General features: G+C 38.7%; 1 protein-coding gene across 3 annotated transcripts; it reads right to left on the reverse strand.

The window, feature by feature from the left end:
* Positions 1–550: 550 nt before the first annotated feature.
* LOC117655408 (arf-GAP with dual PH domain-containing protein 1-like) lies at positions 551–17,835 on the reverse strand. Of its 3 annotated transcripts, XM_034402834.3 has the most exons (12): positions 16,581–17,835; positions 15,157–15,347; positions 13,549–13,679; positions 12,310–12,401; positions 12,125–12,207; positions 8,716–8,828; positions 8,297–8,443; positions 7,335–7,418; positions 7,007–7,069; positions 5,144–5,215; positions 2,884–3,115; positions 551–999 (listed from the first exon to the last, which is right to left on the reverse strand). In XM_034402834.3, exons 2-12 carry the CDS (start codon positions 15,245–15,247, stop codon positions 971–973), a joined length of 1,137 nt encoding a protein of 378 aa, XP_034258725.1. In that variant the 5' UTR covers positions 15,248–15,347; positions 16,581–17,835; the 3' UTR covers positions 551–970. The 3 variants fall into 3 exon arrangements, with proteins under 3 accessions (XP_034258725.1, XP_087729993.1, XP_034258727.2); XM_087873867.1 differs by lacking the exon at positions 16,581–17,835 and having other exon boundaries at positions 15,157–15,507; XM_034402836.2 differs by lacking the exons at positions 13,549–13,679; positions 16,581–17,835 and having other exon boundaries at positions 15,157–15,237.
* Between the last annotated feature and the right edge of the window lie 3 nt (positions 17,836–17,838).

The raw sequence follows: 17,838 nt of genomic DNA on the forward strand, positions 1-17,838 counted from the left end.
ATGGTTGTTTTAGTCAAATCATACCCGATATCTGTCTTGATCTAATCAGGATGCTCATCATCTTATGCAGTGGTCTGTGACAGATGTGATGAAGTTTGGAGAACCATAAATTTAAAAGAAGCTTTTAGACAATTAAAGCCAGTTCCCAATCAATGCAAGAACTCATATTAAAGTAAGCCTCATATTTCTATGATTCTGCCTCTATTTTAATTCAGCCAGGATCTCATCACCAATCTTGGAAATTGGCAGTTATCATATTTCCCACCTACCACCGTCATTTTCAAGGCTAAACATATCCAGTCCTGCAATCTCTTCTTTTAGGACATAGCTTCCAGGTCAGAAATTTTGAAAATGTTTTGAAAGAAATGTGCTATGAATCTTGCATCTCACTTTTCTACTGTTTAGTAAAGTTTCCTGCTATTTTTGTGTGTATGTATCTGAGGGAAAAAAAGATTCAGCTGCTTTAAAAGTCACAACTGAGCAATTAAAACAGACATATCTTTTTTCAGGGTTGCATGGAAGCCTAAAAAAGACAGATAATTCCAAACCATTTTTGAAGTGTGCAAAGTTTACTTTCCAGGCTAATGATCTTCTTTTTGTTCCAGAATTTGCTTTGCTTCTATCATAACACCAAGCAAGAACAAACAGTGGCCAATCAGCAGCAAGCAGTGGGAATATGCACATTTTGGTCAATCTGCAGTAGCATCCATCAGCTGCTTTACATTAGTTTTTGTGCTGCTTATTTCTATACCAAGTGTAGTTCAGGGTCAAAATGACAGAGGATTTTGAGGGCCAGGTGTCCAGCAGTATTTTGGCAGAGGGCTGTCTAAGTGGATTTTATTTCTTTCAATGCTCCTTCCTGCTCTGAGAGAATACATAGGCTACTTTGACTCCAGAATGTCTTTTCTTCTGTGTTATCCAAAAACTGTAGATCAAGAAACTAGCAGCAACTCACTCTTCCCCAGAGATGTCAATGTTTGATCCTGAAATTAGCTTCAACTGTAAAAAAAGAAAAGAAAAGAAAATATATTATAAATCTACTATGGCAAACATGAATAGCCATAGACAAGGGGGGGGAGGTTAATTCTGCAACTCTATATTTACACTTATTTTATTGCTGAGCGTATGACATAATTTATTTTAAAATAAATAAATTTACTTTTCTAGTCCTGTTGGCCGAAGGGACAAGCTAGAAGTGTTGTGGGCCCTGCCTAGAGGCAGCAAGAGATAACAGCTGCATTGTATCCCAAAGGTGCTTTTTCAGGAGGCAACTGGACTTGCTTGTTTTTTTCTTTTGAGGACGTTTCGCTCCTCATCCAAGAAGCTTCCTCGGCTCTGACAGGACAGTGGGGAATGGAAGTGTCCTCCTGTCCACTATCCTGTCAGAACTGAAGAAGCTTCTTAGATGAGAAGCGAAACGTCCTCAAAAAAAAAAACAAGCAAATCCAGTTGCCTTCTGAAAAAGCACCTTTGGGACAACTATGACCTGGATGACTAAGAATCTTTACAGACTTTCAGCTGCATTTTACTACCCAACAGCCTTCCATGCACCTCGGCGTACAGTCATGCTGGCCACATGACCAGAGAAGCTTCTTCAAACAACGCTAGCTCCCTTGGCTAAGAAACAAAGATGAACACCACCCAGTAAAGTTGGACACGACTGGACAGGGGAAACCTCTACCTTTACCTTAGAGATCGTCTTGCTTTGTGACTAGTGAAAGCATAAACATTTCAGCAGTGTAAGTAATGTGAGCTGCTTGTTATATGGTGGGGAAAATCCTGGATATGGATCAGGACATCTCTTGTTCAACTCTCATATCTGCCCAATCTACCTAGATGACCTTCCTGTTCTTATGGGTCAGTTGCAGAGTTTCTCAACCTCAGCAACTATTTAAGACACATCAACTCACAAAATTCCACAAACAACACGCCGGCTAGGAAATTCTAGGAACTGAATTCCCTACATCTTAAAGTTGCTGAGGTTGAGAAACACTGGGTGGGTAGCAGTGGTGGGTTGCCCCCGGTTCGCACCGGTTCTATAGAACCGGTAGTAAAACTGGCAGGAGGCTCCGCCCACCGACCCCAACGTCATCAAAATGCTTCTGCGCACGTGCAGAAGCTTCTGCGCTTGCGCAGAAGAGCGCACGCATGCGCAGCCCCGCTGCGAACCGGTAGTAAAGGTAAGTAGAACCCACCCCTGGTGGGTAGGTATATTTGGAGTGGTCAGAACACGTAACGGGCAATCTTGCAATAGTCACAAAATAGCTTTCATAGGGGACAGAACCAGTTACAAAACATTAGTTTGAGAAAATGCAACCTGCCATCATCTCCCTACTGCCATTATTTATCTTGGTCTTTCTTCTGGGTACATTGGCATACTCACAAACAAGGCACTGAGCTGTAGTCGCCCATTAAGCTTACAGGCTCCATTTAAGCCCTAAAATATTATTATTAGCGGTTGCCACTTTACCATAGAGCCAGTTTGGTGTAGTAGGTAGGACATTAGGCTAGAAACTGAGAGATTGTGAGTTCTAGTTCTGTCTTAAGTAAAAAGCTACCTGGGTGACCTTGGGTCAGACTCTCTTAGTCCTAAGAAGAAGGCAATGGAAAAACCACTTCCAAAATCTTGCCAAGAAAACTGCATGGATTTGTCAAGGCAGTCTTAAAGGCATGTGGAGACACACACGGACAAAGATACACAGTTTTCAATGTAGCTTGCCAGTCCTAACTTCTTAATTCATTTTTTTTTAAAATTTACCAAGTCAGGAGGGGAAGAACGCCAAGAGAAAAAGCAGCAAAAAGCAGCAACCACCTAAGGGTTGAAGACCCCTGTCTTCAATCTCTCATGGCTGAATAGAATGAAAATATCCTGTTAGAACTTACTTGCATACTCCTGGGGCGTCATGGGCTGCTCCATCACATAGCTGAAGACAGCTTTCCATTCCTCCTGCTCTTTCTCCGTCTCACAGGTGAAGATGTACTTGCGGTCAGGAGTTACAATAATGATGCCATGTTTCCAGGTGAACCTACCCTGCATGGCATGTGGCAATCCTTTTATGACATTATATCCTTGTTCCCCATTGCCCAGGAAAACCTCACCTTTAGCAAAAGCATCCTGCATGGGATAAGAAGAAAAATAAAATACATCTGCCTAAAACTCATTCTGGGATTCTAGACTATAGTTATAACTTATAACAGAATACTTTCAAGTTACTCTGGTTGTTCTCCTGGGACACCACTGAGAAGGGAGAAATGTGCCAATACTTTAGCTACAACACTCTAACCTTAGGAAGAGAAGCAGCAGCTGGAAGAACTGAAACAATAGCAGAACCATTTCTTCATATATTTTTGTAATTAAAAAAGATTGACTCACAGCCTTCCTTAAACATTCATGGAGAAGTCAATTAAACACAAATAAGAAACTTTTGATCAATGGCTTCCAAGTTAAGGCCATTATATTATTGTTAATATAATTTGGGAAAGATAAATAAGATTTAAATATATTAATGTCAAGCTAAACTATACACCAAAAAATTAAAGTTTATTGATTTTTAAAACAATTTTGAACTCTCAAGCTTGGGGTGTAGCTAGACCATAATATATCATTTTAGCAGTGAACAGTTACAATTTTATATAAAGCTATCTAATGCAATCATTCAAGTACATATTTCTTTCTAATATGTTTATATAACTATCACCTTTTTTCAAACCTACTTTATTTTACAATGTGTTCTTTTTTCTTTGACAATGTATTAGTGGTATATTGATGTATCGACAATGTATCGGACTGGCTCTATAGAACAGGTAGTAAAACCGGCGGGAGGCTCCGCCCACCCACCCCAACATCATCAGGAAGCTCCTGCGCATGCGTAGAAGTGTGCATGCACGAGTGAAGCGAGCGCGCACGTGCAGCCCCATTGCGAACCGATAGTTAAGGTAAGTAGAATCCACCCCTGCAATGTATGTATTTTTATTTTTATGTTTTGCTTTCCTTTTTGTCATTATTTTAAAGGCAATAAAATAATGCATTTTTTTTTAAAAAAGCTTTAGATGTATCTGAAAAGAAACTATTAATGTGGATCTAAAATCCTGGACTGAAGAAATTTGTTCATTTTTAGTCTTTGAAATGGCTCTCTGGTGAGCTAATGAAAAGATTGATCAATATGATTCCTTTGACGCAAAGTTTAAATTGTTATTTACAAACAGAGTCACTTTTACATCTCACTGTACCAGTAACAGTAACACGTATATTTTACTTTGTTGGGTTGTTTTTTATTTTTGTTCTTTGGTGCCCAAAATGAAACAAACAAAATGTTAAAAAGTTATGATATTTATCTTGTTATTTACCAAGCACATCTAAATTATATTAAAGTAACCAAAATACCTTTACAACCCACAAGGCACGTCACAACTTTTGAGCACCTCTAATGTTTGGAAATTTGACACGCCCTATAAATTTGTTTTAAATATACATGTATATTGTTTATATTTTTCTTTTCTTTTTCTATTATAGACCTGCTTTGAGGATTACATGTTACATTGAGGGAATAAAGATGGAAATTTCTCAGCCTTGGGTGGGAAGGACATTTCAAACTCCTGAGCTATTACTAAACCCTCAGGATCCCAGCAATATCGCAATCACAATCTTCCTTGATTGTACAAGACGTTAGGAATGGGAAATGTCAAAGTTGGGTTCTTGACAAGCTCTCCTCAATCTTTGGGACTAATAATGGAATATATACGAAACATATGAAAATCAAAGATGAATGAACATCAATATCCTGGTAGGAAATTCAGGGAGATGCAATTCAAACACATCTTGAAGGCACTGAATTGGGAAAGGCTGCTCCAACTTTACAAACTGAGGAGATAATTCTTCTCTCTAATTTAGAGTACACCACCAATCAAAGGAGAAACTGTCTGGTCTGCTTTTAATAATGGTTTGATATGCAAAAAAATCAAGTGGAAAAAATACGAAATTCATAGATGTTTTTGGGTAGCTATAGGATTGAGTTAAAAAACTAATAACCCTATTTTTATTTCAAGCAACCAAACGGCCATGTTTCTGCTGGCTTAATATATATTTAAATACCTGAGTAAATCAGGAAGATGAGAGGAAAGGCAAAATCAATTACTGGCTTACCAAAGGATCTTTGAAGTACATCAGCCTTCGGTGATCTAGGCTGAACCAGCGCTTCTTGAAACATTCCTTCTGCTGTGAAAACCAACCACAGACATTTATAAGAGGAGAGAGCCCTCACCTGGTCATTCTTTGGAAGCAGCATTATTTCATTTCATTTCATTTATTTGTCAAGCATATATAAGAGAACAGTTAAAAGTATAAACATGATTTGAATAGATGAAAAGAATATGAGTAAAAGGGGACATTAGGATAGGGATGGTAGGAATGCTGGTGTGCTTATGCACGCCCCTTACAGACATTTTAGAAATGGGGTGAGGTCAACAGTAGACAGTGTAAGCCTCTAAGGTTAAAGTTTTGGGGGCTTTGGGAGGAAACCACAGAGTCAGGTAGTGCATTCCAGGCACTGACAACTGTGTTACTGAAGTCGTATTTTCTGCAGTCTAGTTTGGATTGGTTTACCATAAGTTTGTATCTATTGTGTGCTCGTGTATTGTTGTGGTTGAAGCTGAAGTAGTGATTGACAGCTAGGACATTGTAGCAGATAATTTTATGTACTATGCTTAGGTCGGACTGAAGTCAGCGTAGTTATAAATTGTCTAAGCCCAAAATTTCAAGTCTGGTGGCATAAGGTATTCAGCTAGAATCAATTTCTAGAGTGGATATCTTAGGTTTACTCCTTTGTTGCTGTTGGTTACATTTGCCAATCAATCTTTCCAAGGATATTACAATAAAGGTTTCACATATAATACTAAACCAGAATGGACTTTGTGACTTAAAATAACCATGGCTTATGGCTTAGTGTGTATTATGTCAATACAGGAAGTTGAATTTAGTCAATAAATCAAATTCATTTTTAGTCCTGGACCAGCCATTTTTGCAGTCTGGGTTTTGTAACACTTTTGAATTTTGAAGTTGGAGAAGATCCCGGAGAACATTTTCAATACTCCTTGGCTGGCCAGTAAACAAACAAATGATTTATTGAACAAATCAACTCAAGAGTTCTCATTCGTGGAAAAAAAGGTGAGGCTCAAATTATCCTACTTTGGGACACCTATGCAAAGATGTAATGCTCTGCAGAAGGCTCAAATGCTGAGAAAAGTGGAATGAAAAAGAAGAGGACGACCAGCAGCAAAACGGATAGACTCAGTTACAGTAGCAATAAATGCACCATTGGAAGAGCTGAAGGTCCAGGTTGGGGTCAGATCGTGATGGAAAAAATCTATTTATATAGTTATTAAGAGTTGACAACAACTTGATGGCATGTAATCATCATCCTGCTCAAAGATAATGTGCGGCTTATCACTTCAAAAACATCACATGTTTTTGAGTGAAAAAAATAGTCAATTTTATAAAAATCTGGAATTGCGCATCACTGAACACTCTTGTCTTTCATGCTCCCTTTCTTTTCATATATCAACAGACTTTCAGCCAGTAACAGACACATAGAAATAAGCAACATTTTTTCACCCCATTCAAAAAAAACAATAAAAAGAAAAGAAGGAAACAAAAAGATCAGAACACATCATCTCCAGCAACCAATAATCAGATAAGCAGGGATTAACACTAGACAACAAAGCAGGAAACAATACCCTAATCAAGGAACTACCAAGGGAAAACCAAACCCTCACAACATTGGCAGGGCAAGCTACTATAAATAAGTAGGGAGCAAATCTCATACATACTAGCACTGATGATATTACCTAGTTGAGTAATGAAATGTCTGCAAGCAAATAACCAAGATCAGACACATCAAGGACTTCACATTTTAATCCTGAGCTACAGACATTCTCTTCTATTGGAGCTTCTTTTGGGTAAATAGTAACAAAAAGCAACGAAGGAATAAATAGCAATAAGTAGTTGTACCTTGGGTCCAGTTTTTTCCATATAACCTTCTTTTAGGAAATTCCTTGTCAATCGGGTTTTCAGCTGCAGCAAAAAAAATGATGAGGATTATCTGTGAAAATGCCTTAGCTACTTTGAGCAATTAAAGATTTGGGTAAATTGTTATTTTATCCAGCTATTCATGCTGGACAGAGAAGAAAACATGCATGAGTCCAGAGACATATGATTATCCCATTTCATGGAGATAGCCAAAAATCTGAAAATAATTAGATTGGTTATGTCACAAGGAAATCACGTCATCTGTAATATAGTTTAGTTAATAGGCTATCCAGTTCTGCAAGATTCTTACCTCCTGATCACTAGCTCCAGGAAAGGCAACTTTAAGGTGATGGAATTTTACAGCACGGATTGTATTGAACCAGTCCACAATTTCCTAGGGAGAGAAAAAGCACAATAAATATTATAATACAACTGGCAACTTGATCTTAAGGTGATCTACTCAGAAACAATTCTCAGTTTACTTCTATGGAATTTATTTGATTGGTATAAAGAACTTCCAGAGAGTCCCAAAGGTGTTTTTTTCAAGAGGCAACTGGACTTTCTGGTTTTTCTTTGAAGACGTTTCGCTTTTCATCCAAGAAGCTTCTTCAGCTCTGACTGGATGGTCCCACCATCCAGTCCCACCATCCAGTCAGAGCTGAAGAATCTTCTTGGATGAGAAGCAAAACGTCTTCAAAGAAAAACCAGAAAATCCAGTTACCCCTTGAAAAAACACCTTTGGGACAACCATGACCTGGATGACTGAGAATCTCCATAGAAACTTCTAGAGGGAATTCATAGAATACATTAGAATACAGATTTATTGTAATACATATGCACCAAACTGTACTTCCTTTTTCTTAAATTAATTATGGGCACAAAGAAAAGGCTTTGAAAGAAGAATTAAAAGAGAAAAAGAAAAAACACTCTTTAGATATATTAGGTATAGAACTCAGCAAAAAATTTAACCATGCTCTGGAGAAGCTTGCAGAAGATTCATCTAAAGAGAATTTATTTATTAGGCGTCCAACTATGCATATACAGTATTTACTGGCAATATAAAAGATCATGACAAATGGAGAGTTCTTGCATTGCAAGTAGGTCTTTTCTAGGGAAGAGTTGAAGACAGGAAAAAAAACAAGAAGTAGGAATGATGTGGCCCTGCTCTAGTGAGGATCTTAAATGTACCGTTTTAAGATTGCAGCAACATTTCAGACTGTTTCCATAATTTCCTATAGCTGTGCAATAAACATATACACCAGAACCTCATACCTTCCCATGTTCGTGATAAACAAAGATGTTACGAGTCTTGTTATGTTTAAGATAAGTGATCTGCAAGCCATTGGAATGCCTCATCTTTTCTGTCTGGAACATGGCATTGACTGTGTCGATTTTAACTTCTATTTTGGGTTCTTTTGCCTGAGAAGAAAGTGATTTTGTTATTATTTGTACACTATTAATGGATAGACATAGGGTGTTACAAAGTTCCACCTCTGCCCTCACCCATTTAAAAAAAGGAAAGACCCTTTTGTCCCCGGTGAATTTTAAAAATGTAGTTCTTGCAGGAAGCTGAGTTGATAGTGAGAAAGAAAAGGAACTGTAGAGACATCTAGAGAATCAAATGATTCTCTGACCCTAAATAAGACTCTATTCTGTGTACAAGAGTCACTTAAAAGCTGGTTGTTACGCACATCCTGTTTGACGAAATATTTCAGACATCTCTCTTTCTCAGACAGAAGAAATCTGCGTGGCTGATATAGCTCATTATCTCGGCCTCGTTTCCACAGGATCCCTTCCTTCAGGCCTAGGAGAAGAAATGCAAGCTGCAGGGTTGACTGTGTTAAACCTTTTTTAATTCTGATATATTATGACCTGCAATGGCTGGATCAAACAGGTAGCCCTTGATTTATGGCTATAATTAAGCCCAGAATTACATTCCTAAATTCTTCCTATCATTAAGCAAGCCTTCACATGATCAATCCAATTTTACAACTTTTTTTTTAGTACCTGTTAACTAAAACAGCGGTTGTGAAGCAAGCCCATTATAACTGTAACCTTGTTGTTGGTATCCTTAAGATTTATATTGACTGTTTCCTAATATGATTTGATTGCTTATTTGTTCCCTATGACTATCATTAAGTGTTGTACCTTATGATTCTTGACAAATGTATCTTTTCTTTTATGTACACTGAGAGCATATGCACCAAGACAAATTCCTTGTGTGTCCAATCACACTTGGCCAATGAAGAATTCTATTCTATTCTATTCTATTCTATTCTATTCTATTCTATTCTATTCTATTCTATTCTATTCTATTCTATTCTATTCTATTCTATTCTATTCTATTCCCAATGGCTGCTTTTTGCCAGCAACCAAAATTAAAAATTGTTTCCAGCAAAAAAAATGTATATTGCAGTCATGTGACGCAGGACCCTTCAAACAGCCATAAATGCAGGCTGGTTGCTGAGTGCCCAAAATGTGATCACATGACCGAGGAACAAACATTTGAAGTTCCAAACATTGGAATTTCAAATCCAGGTCGTAAATACCTTTTCTGGGGTCCATCAGAATGTCAGACAGTTGCTAAGCAACTGGTCATTAAGTGAGAAATACTCATATATCAAATTATCAATATCAGATTAAATCCTAAAGCCTAGGTTATAAACTACCACTGGCTTCTGACAATATGCGTAACCACATTCAAAAGAACCACATTAAGGCGAAATTCGTTACTGTAAATGTTATTGCCTGTATATACATTGGCAGAAGGGTGATATCAAATCAGAATCACCCAATTGGCCTAAACTTTCCCCTGCTTGGTACTTCCAGACATTTTGAGTTACAATAGCAATAACACTTAGATTTATATACCGCTTCACAGTGCTTTACAGCCCTCTCTAAGCGGTTTACAGAGTCAGCATATTGCCCCCCAAAATCAGGGTCCTCATTTTACCGACCTCAGAAGGATGGAAGGCTGAGTAAACCTTGAGCCTGGTGAGATTCGATCTGCCAAACTGCTGGCAGCCGATGAACAGCAGAAGTAGCCTGCAGTACTGCATTCTAACCACTGCGCCACCACGGCTCTATATATTCCTATAACTTTTTATAATCCTATAACTTCCAATTACAGGCCATATTGCCTGGGCTCATAGGAGTTATAACTAGGCCTAACATATTTCAGCTACAAAAATTCAAGTGACCAGTATCTCATTCTGCCCATTTAATTTTTGGTAGGCCAGATATGGTAATTCTAAATTGTTGTGTACCTACAACTCTTTCTCATCATGCTACTTCATCTTTTGAATCAGGAACGAATGATTCAACTTCAACAAGGCCAAATCCTCTCTCTCTCCACTCTAAACTAAAAGATTGGCAGCAGTTCCCTAGGGTAGATTCTGATGAAGGGTTTTTCCACCCCGTTTTGTGAAAGCACAGGGTTTCTGCTGCAGAAATCTCTCCAGAGGTCCTTCTTTCCCATATCTTTTTGTTGGATGGTTGCCACTTGATCTTCCCTTGGAAAGGGAGAATGGAGATGAAGAGGGACCTATAGGCCATTTGTCCAGACCCCCTTAACTCTGGAGTGCCATTGGCTTATATTTTTCATTGGGCATGGCTTTTATGACCTTATTCAGCACTAGCAATTCAACTGGGGACACTTTACAGTAAAGAACGTGGGAAAAATGTTTAATTTTTTTATTTCTAAATTTGCTCTGCCTGCCTCCCCATGAGAAAGTCTTCAAACCCTCTGATGTATAATTTCACATCTTCTAACATGCAGACCACAAATACTGAGCTAGAATTCTTCCTGTTACATTTTTGCAGGCTGTCACACTATGACACTTCCTATGTTGGATAACAGTGAAGTGTTTTATTACCGGTAGCACTGACAATACCATTTTAGGAACTATCTGTGGACCTGTTAAAAGAGGTTTCTGAAAAGTGATCTGTATGTCTGATAGTAGTTATTTGGTTAAGCATCAGGAGCATAAGCAGCTGCCTTCTGCCATGGAAGGTAACTTGGCCTTCTGGGTCATTTTGGTTAAATGAAAAACTTAATGACATTCTGCAATTGTGATGTTTGTTGTGGATATGGTTTAATGCGTTATTCAAACCCAGACCCAAACCCCGATTAACTGATGTCTGAGCTGATATTAATTCCTCCAGAAAGCAATGTGGGATGTGGAAATAGCTTTAATCACACCTGTACCACCATCTCTGGGACCCTGCAATTGTCTTCTCCTTTCAGGTGTGTGAAACTAACAAGGGAGCTTTTACAGTGGCACTAAGACAAACTGGCTACTATGTGTTTTCTGTGTTTTTTTGCTTTCAAACAGTAACAGAACAATGGTATTATATATATAGTGGCAATCAGTTATAGCACTGAACCATCTGGCATAGTATTTTAGACATAGATGGGCAGCCATTTCCAAAGTTTCAATTTCACCAGGCTACAAGAAGATACCAGGAATGGAAACTGGCAACTTCTCAAACCACATATTTTGTCACCAAACTCTAATCTTTCTCTTGAATTACAATCTCTCATCCTGCTGATACTTGCTACCCAGGCTATATTGTAAGCTCACATAGCAGCATCCTGTCTTCTCTGACAGCTCCTACAGTCAGTTTTGAAAGTTAGTTCTAATGGTGCATTTCACACATAAGTCTTAATTTATTTGCTTGCTTGCTTTGGGCATAGCATTTTATTGAACCTGATAGCATCCATTATCTCGTCTTGATTGTGATCCAGAGCAGTTTGGCTTGTCCAACAGACCAATGAAAAAAAATATATCATACTTTAGCATTATATATGAACAATACTAATATATTTCAGGAGTCTGTATAAAAGCAAAATCGACAACTCAGCCTTATTTTCCATTTGGGCAGAGGTATATATTCAGAGATAGATTTTTATCAGTATTAAATTAAATATCTGGGTCCAATTATTTTTGAGCAGCTCTCACTGGGCCTTGCCTCAGGGCTTCCAACATGCTGTTTGGAAAGATTATTTCCCAAGTTTTAATTTGCTTTAAGACAAAAGGCATATACATTTGCATAAATAAAAGGTAAATAAAGGTAGAAATTCCACCATAGAATTGTTACCATTGGAATCAAGAACTTCTTTCTTTGGCTCCAGGAATTCCTTCCGTTCATACTTAGCTCGTATCCATTGTTCTCTCAGGACTCTGTGAGATATCACCGCAAGTGATAAAGTAGGTAAGAGAAGTCCAAGAATGCCTACCACCCAATCTCCTATACTTTCTCTAGTCAAGAGTTACAGCACTTACTGACAGTCGCTGTAAGATGGGCGGTAATAATAAGCAGGTACATGAGCCTCGTATGTTGTTTTGGCCAGTGCATTCCCGTGCTGGGCCAGAAACTGTAAAACAAGAAAAGGCAATTGCTCACAATCATCTCCCTTTGCACAGAAATGATCTTCATTAGTAGCACTTCTACCTCTCAGTTACCAAAGCTCCAACAATCCTTTCAATCCTCATATTCTGTAGAAAACTTTTCCTCAATTAGCGCCTGTAAAGGAATGCAGAGCTGACCTTCTGGAAGGAAGAAGCAAGCCATTAAAGAGGAGGCTTGGGGAATTGATTACACAGTATTGAAAAAGAACACAGTTTAGTCTAGTGCTTAAGGCATCAGGCTAGAGACCACGATGCTGGGAATTCTAATCCTGACTTGGTGACCTTGCGACACTCACTCTGTCTCAGTCTAGGAAGGAGGCAATGGCAAAACACTTCAAGAAACCTTGCCAAGAAAACTGCAGGGACACATCCAGGCTGTTGCCAGGAATCAAGAAGGCACACAAAAAAAGGAAAGAAAAAAAAAACCCCTCAAAGTAACCGTGCCTTTAATTTTGTTTAGGAAAAGGTTGGACAGAGAGAAACCTGGACAGGCTTTCAAGATACTGTTATTCTACCTTATTACAGTAAAATAGATTCCTAAAATCTTTGCTGCACCAGTTTCTTGACCTGTCCTACATCAAAGGCCTAACAGCATCTGAGATTGAGAGGGTTTTTTCTTGAACCCTTTTCTGAATTCTTACACCGCTATACCCTTTTGCTTAGTACGCTGCTCAAAAACACAAGTGGTCTGCAGCAGTAGGATTACATGTGGCCCTCAATAGTCTTTCAAGTTAGTCAGTTAATTTTCTGAAAACAACCCTGATTTGTCAGTCCGTCCAGATTACTGACTACCTCTTTCCATTAACTATAGGAAACCAAAATCAGTCAGCAAAGCAATATCCCTGATCTTGTAGAAATAGTATTCTTCTAGCAGACACATCTGAGAAGTATCTGACTTGTGGATAAAAGGACTTCAGCTGCTGCAGTTAAAGCTGAACTGGGAATTTATAGAGTTTGTTCTTTGTCTACAATCCTTCCCTGCTGCTGCAATTTAAGAAAAATAAATAATTTTCCCTCTTTTGCCATCTGCTTCCCTCAGTGCATCTGAGAGAAAAGATGGTTACACAACCGAAACAAATACCAGGCCAAGAAACTTCTCAGGATAGTACTCACCTGTATCTGGCTTTCTTCCCAGCAATTCTTCTTTATTGATTTAACTTCACTTATGTTAGGGATCTTGTAGTGTATTTCTGAGCACTCACAGCAGATGAAAGTACCCAAAGTACAGGAGACCCAGCAAGGATCTGAACAGAATCAAACAACATCAGTGGCTATGGACTGACTGTTGTGAGGTTCAGCACAATAAATCGTAGGGAGCCTAAGTCCAAATAGCCATCAGTTAATTAACACTGCTGCTGCTTCTTCATAAGTTGCAATACCTTTCCTCAACCTAATGTCTCAAGGTTATTTATCAGTCAAGAACTGATATGGACTCTCCTTGGGGCCTTTTGCAGAGTCCTGCTTGGAGTGTATAGGCCACACAATACTGTGATGTCATGAAATTAGTAGGGCAGTCCTTTTTTGTTCTATTTTGGGGTAGTTTTAAGGGTGAAGTTGGTGCCATCCAAAATAAAAATATAAATCCCCTAAACCATTTTTTTTCCTTAGGAGGCAAGCCTCTGCAAATATTTTTAAAATAAATCAAAATCCCAGATCAACCTCCTGCATTTTGTGGGAACACTTGTAAGGGCCTGGCAAAAATATGGTGATATCAGAGAATTGGGAAACTCCATGTCCTATCAAAGGACATGTCTGTCCTTTTGATCCAGGTTACCCAAGCTGTAAATAATGCAAACAAGATTAAAAAGCTGTGTGCTGCCGTTTCTGTTTATAGTATTGAAGGCCAAAGAATACCTTATGCAAAAGATTTTATTAGATAATAGTCCATTGTTTTATTCTATGTGCCTCTCAGGGGCCTGCATCAGTTCCAAGTCAAAGGTCCACCCAGCCCTGCAGCCCAAGGGGTTTGTTAAACCACAAATGTACATGCCAACTGCAGGATACAGCCCCTCTCCTCATCAATGCTTAAGGTTTTTTTAATTACACCCATTTCCTGTATTTGAAAAAAAAAGTTTTCCCCCAATAAACCAATCTTTTTCTTCGATACCTCAAAAAACTGGATACCTTCACATATTTGTTTCTACCTGGATTGTAGTCCTTCTCTTAAATAAAGTCCAGTGAGTTCATGCTTTCCTGGTCCTTTTACAATCTCCATACAGTAGTGCTACAATTCTTCATTTCTATCTTCCAAGGAATGCACTCTTATTCTTTGGTGGTGGAAGCAATCTTTCTTCCTACTTACGTCCAGATGCTGAACTTCAAATCCCACCACCCATCGGAAGCATGGCCAATCATGACGGCCATTTGGAATTGTAATTCAGCAACATCTGGATTGACCATAGATTCTCATCTCTGAATGGAAAGTCACAGAGAGAACGGCAGGCACATTCCGGTGTTAGATGGATACTACTGTCTGCAGAGTTACAGAATTCTTAATCCTTAGTAGAATAAAATATTTAACGTACAATATATAGCATGCACAACATTCCATGACATATTTAAGAAATCATATAATATTAACTATCTCTTCCTTGTCCTAAATGCCAGGCATAATTCCTCCATCTTGGAATTTCTTCCAAGTTACTGCAATTGCTTTTTTTCAAGAGCTATCTTTGCTAGTTATTCATTTCTCCTACCACCACCATTTCCCCCTTTATTTACCAGGCTGCCCGCAATCTGCACACATGGCATTTTCTTTTCTCTTCCAAACTTCCTGGAGGAGGTTTGTATTCCTCTCATCTTCTGCAGCCATTTTTCTCAGTTGCTTTTTAACCCTCCAGGGCCTTTTTTCTCTCTCCTCCACATGTACAGGAGACCGGACTTAGGTAGAGAGGTAGATTTTCCTTTCTTTTCTTTTTTGCAAGGGAAGAGTGACAGGAAAACAACAGTCAGTGTCCCTGCACGGCAACTTGAATGATAGACTGATTTTGTAATCCAAAGCAAGTTCAGGCTGAAGGGTGTTAGGTAGGCTCAAGTGACAGGAGTGTGCTGTAGTTCAGAAGACCAACCCTGTGGGTGTAAACTTAAAGGGAAGTACAGCTATTAACCACAGAACCGGATTTTCCATCTCAGAAGGGGCTAAAGGACAAGCTCATAAGTTTAAGCACTTTGCAGACTGCTCTGTGATTACCAATACTGTGTGTAACTTCCCCACCCGTTTGATAAGTTCAGAGTACTTGTAATCAGTCACCTATTGGCATGAATCGTATTTGGAGATTTTTAAAAAGGGGTGGATGGGGTAAGTGAACTTCAAGATGAATCAAACACATTCAAGTTGTCCTGAATTTTTCTATGCGTGACAAACAGGTCCCCTTAAAAGACCCTCCAATTCCACTTTGCCTACTGCTTCCATGAAATAAAGTCTCCATAAAAGTGCTCAAACTGGGCTACAAAAATCCTGATGAGCACTAAAAGTGGCAGAAATCAAATACACAAAATTCTAATTATGCTGTTATCTAGAGACAGTCTGGATTTTTGCTATCCAGAACTGGTAGTCTTATTGAAGACTTGAAAGAAAAGGCAAAATGACCAATTCAATGACTTGAGTCTGTCCAGTGGGGGCTATCAGAACTAGGTTGTAGCTCCAGGGTAATTCAGGATGAAGATAAATTTACATTTTCAAGCAATGTCCATCTATTTGTGACCATTGCACTGAATCTGTAATTTTCCACCACAGTTGGACAAGCATCAAGGATTATTAGGGTTTTTTTTACTTTTACTTTTTTACCAAAAGCGAAACAACCACAACTAATTTGTTTTATATGCAAATTAGAGGTTGGATTTAGCTGGAAACAAATTGTGGTTCAGAAGGTAAATTTGACTATCCATTACATCCCAAGGTTGTACTATGCAACGATCAATAATGTCTGACAGCTTCATTTAGAAAAGGATCCTTTTTATAGCTTTATCTATTTATTTAAATGTATTATAGTTCTGATGGAATCTGGGCAATGTACATACCAAGACAAAGTCTATAAAAATGGATACATAAAATCATACAGTTTGGACTAAAATTATTTAAAGGTGACACAAAAATGAGGTTTTCATGGCTTTCTTTAATTCTACAGAGAGGGAACCATCATTACCTTTGCATGGAAGCTGTTCCAGAGCGTATGGGTTGTGACAGAGGAGGCATGCTTTCTCAGTCCCACAGGATGTCAATCTTTAACAAAGGAAACCTGGAACACACCCAGTCTGTCAGAAGAAACCAGGTTGGCAGAAACAATTGGGGATAAGGGGTCCCTCAGCTCTCCAGGCTTCTATACAATACAGCGTTTTATAGGTAAAAACCAGAACACTGAATTGTATTTGGAACCCAACTGGCAACCAATGCAGCTTGCAAAGGAGAGGTGATACATAGGATGCCAACAGGAACCATTGCTGCTGACTCTACTTAGAGTGTTGTAAAGTCTAAGTACTATTGCTAGATCTCAATCTACCTACTGCCTTCCCCCAGGGAGCCTGTTTACTGCTTATTTATGCAGTCACTTGGTTATTCTTTTCTGTAAGAAAAGTACAAGATCAGTTTTACGGCTTGTACCCGTGAGTGAACTTTAGAGAGCAGTTTCACATGCATATAGGATAGGATAGGATAGGATAGGGTAGGGTAGGGTAGGGTAGGGTAGGGTAGGGTAGGGTAGGGTAGGGTAGGGTAGAATAGAATAGAATAGAATAGAATAGAATAGAATAGAATAGAATAGAATAGAATAGAATAGAATAGAATAGAATTTTTTATTGGCCAAGTGTGTTTGGACACACAAGGAATTTGTCTTGGTGCATATACTGGAGAAGGTATAAGTGAAAGATCCAGGAAACCATTTAAAAGTGCAAGCTACCCATATGTTCCACAGAAACTGAAATTTAAAACTTCAGGTGACAGAGACTGAGATATAGATTTTTTTTCCCCACACATAATCCTAACCCAATTTGCTTCATCATGGTTTACTAAAAGAAATGGAAACAGATTTAAATCTTGTGCTTGCAACAAGGTTGCAAACCACACTGGGCTCATACAAAACTAAACCACAATCATAGTATGATTTCGCGTATGTTTGAAACTACCCATGACAAAACAGCCTTTGCTATCCATATGATCAGATTGCTCATTTTTTGGCTAACTAACCACAAGGGCAGCCGTATATAGGTTCCTGCCGGGGCCCCCAAATATTTCGACTGTGGATACTGCAGGGCAGTTTCAAAAGTTGTGTAACGATTGCATGACTTTAAAAAAAAAAGAGCTTGGTAAATCATATAACAAGCCTAACAATGATTAATTAAGGTGAGAGCAGAGGCGGAGCTTTCTGCAAAGACTCATGGAGGAGGCGACGGCGGGACGGAAGAGGC

The sequence above is a fragment of the Pantherophis guttatus genome, chromosome 7 (assembly GCF_059756535.1).
Source record: "Pantherophis guttatus breed Tessera chromosome 7, ASM5975653v1, whole genome shotgun sequence".
Classification (NCBI taxonomy): domain Eukaryota; kingdom Metazoa; phylum Chordata; class Lepidosauria; order Squamata; family Colubridae; genus Pantherophis; species Pantherophis guttatus.

What these genes read in the sequence shown, in the direction of transcription:
- LOC117655408 (XM_034402834.3), bottom strand. Translation starts at nt 15,247, where the DNA reads ATGGCTGCAGAAGATGAGAGGAATACAAACCTCCTCCAGGAAGTTTGG. An exon ending in TGCAGATTGCGGGCAGCCTG is followed by an intron (nt 13,680 to 15,156) that starts GTAAATAAAGGG and finishes GATTCTGTTCAG; the next exon opens with ATCCTTGCTGGGTCTCCTGT. An exon ending in CTGGAGCTAGTGATCAGGAG is followed by an intron (nt 7,070 to 7,334) that starts GTAAGAATCTTG and finishes TTTTTGCTGCAG; the next exon opens with CTGAAAACCCGATTGACAAG.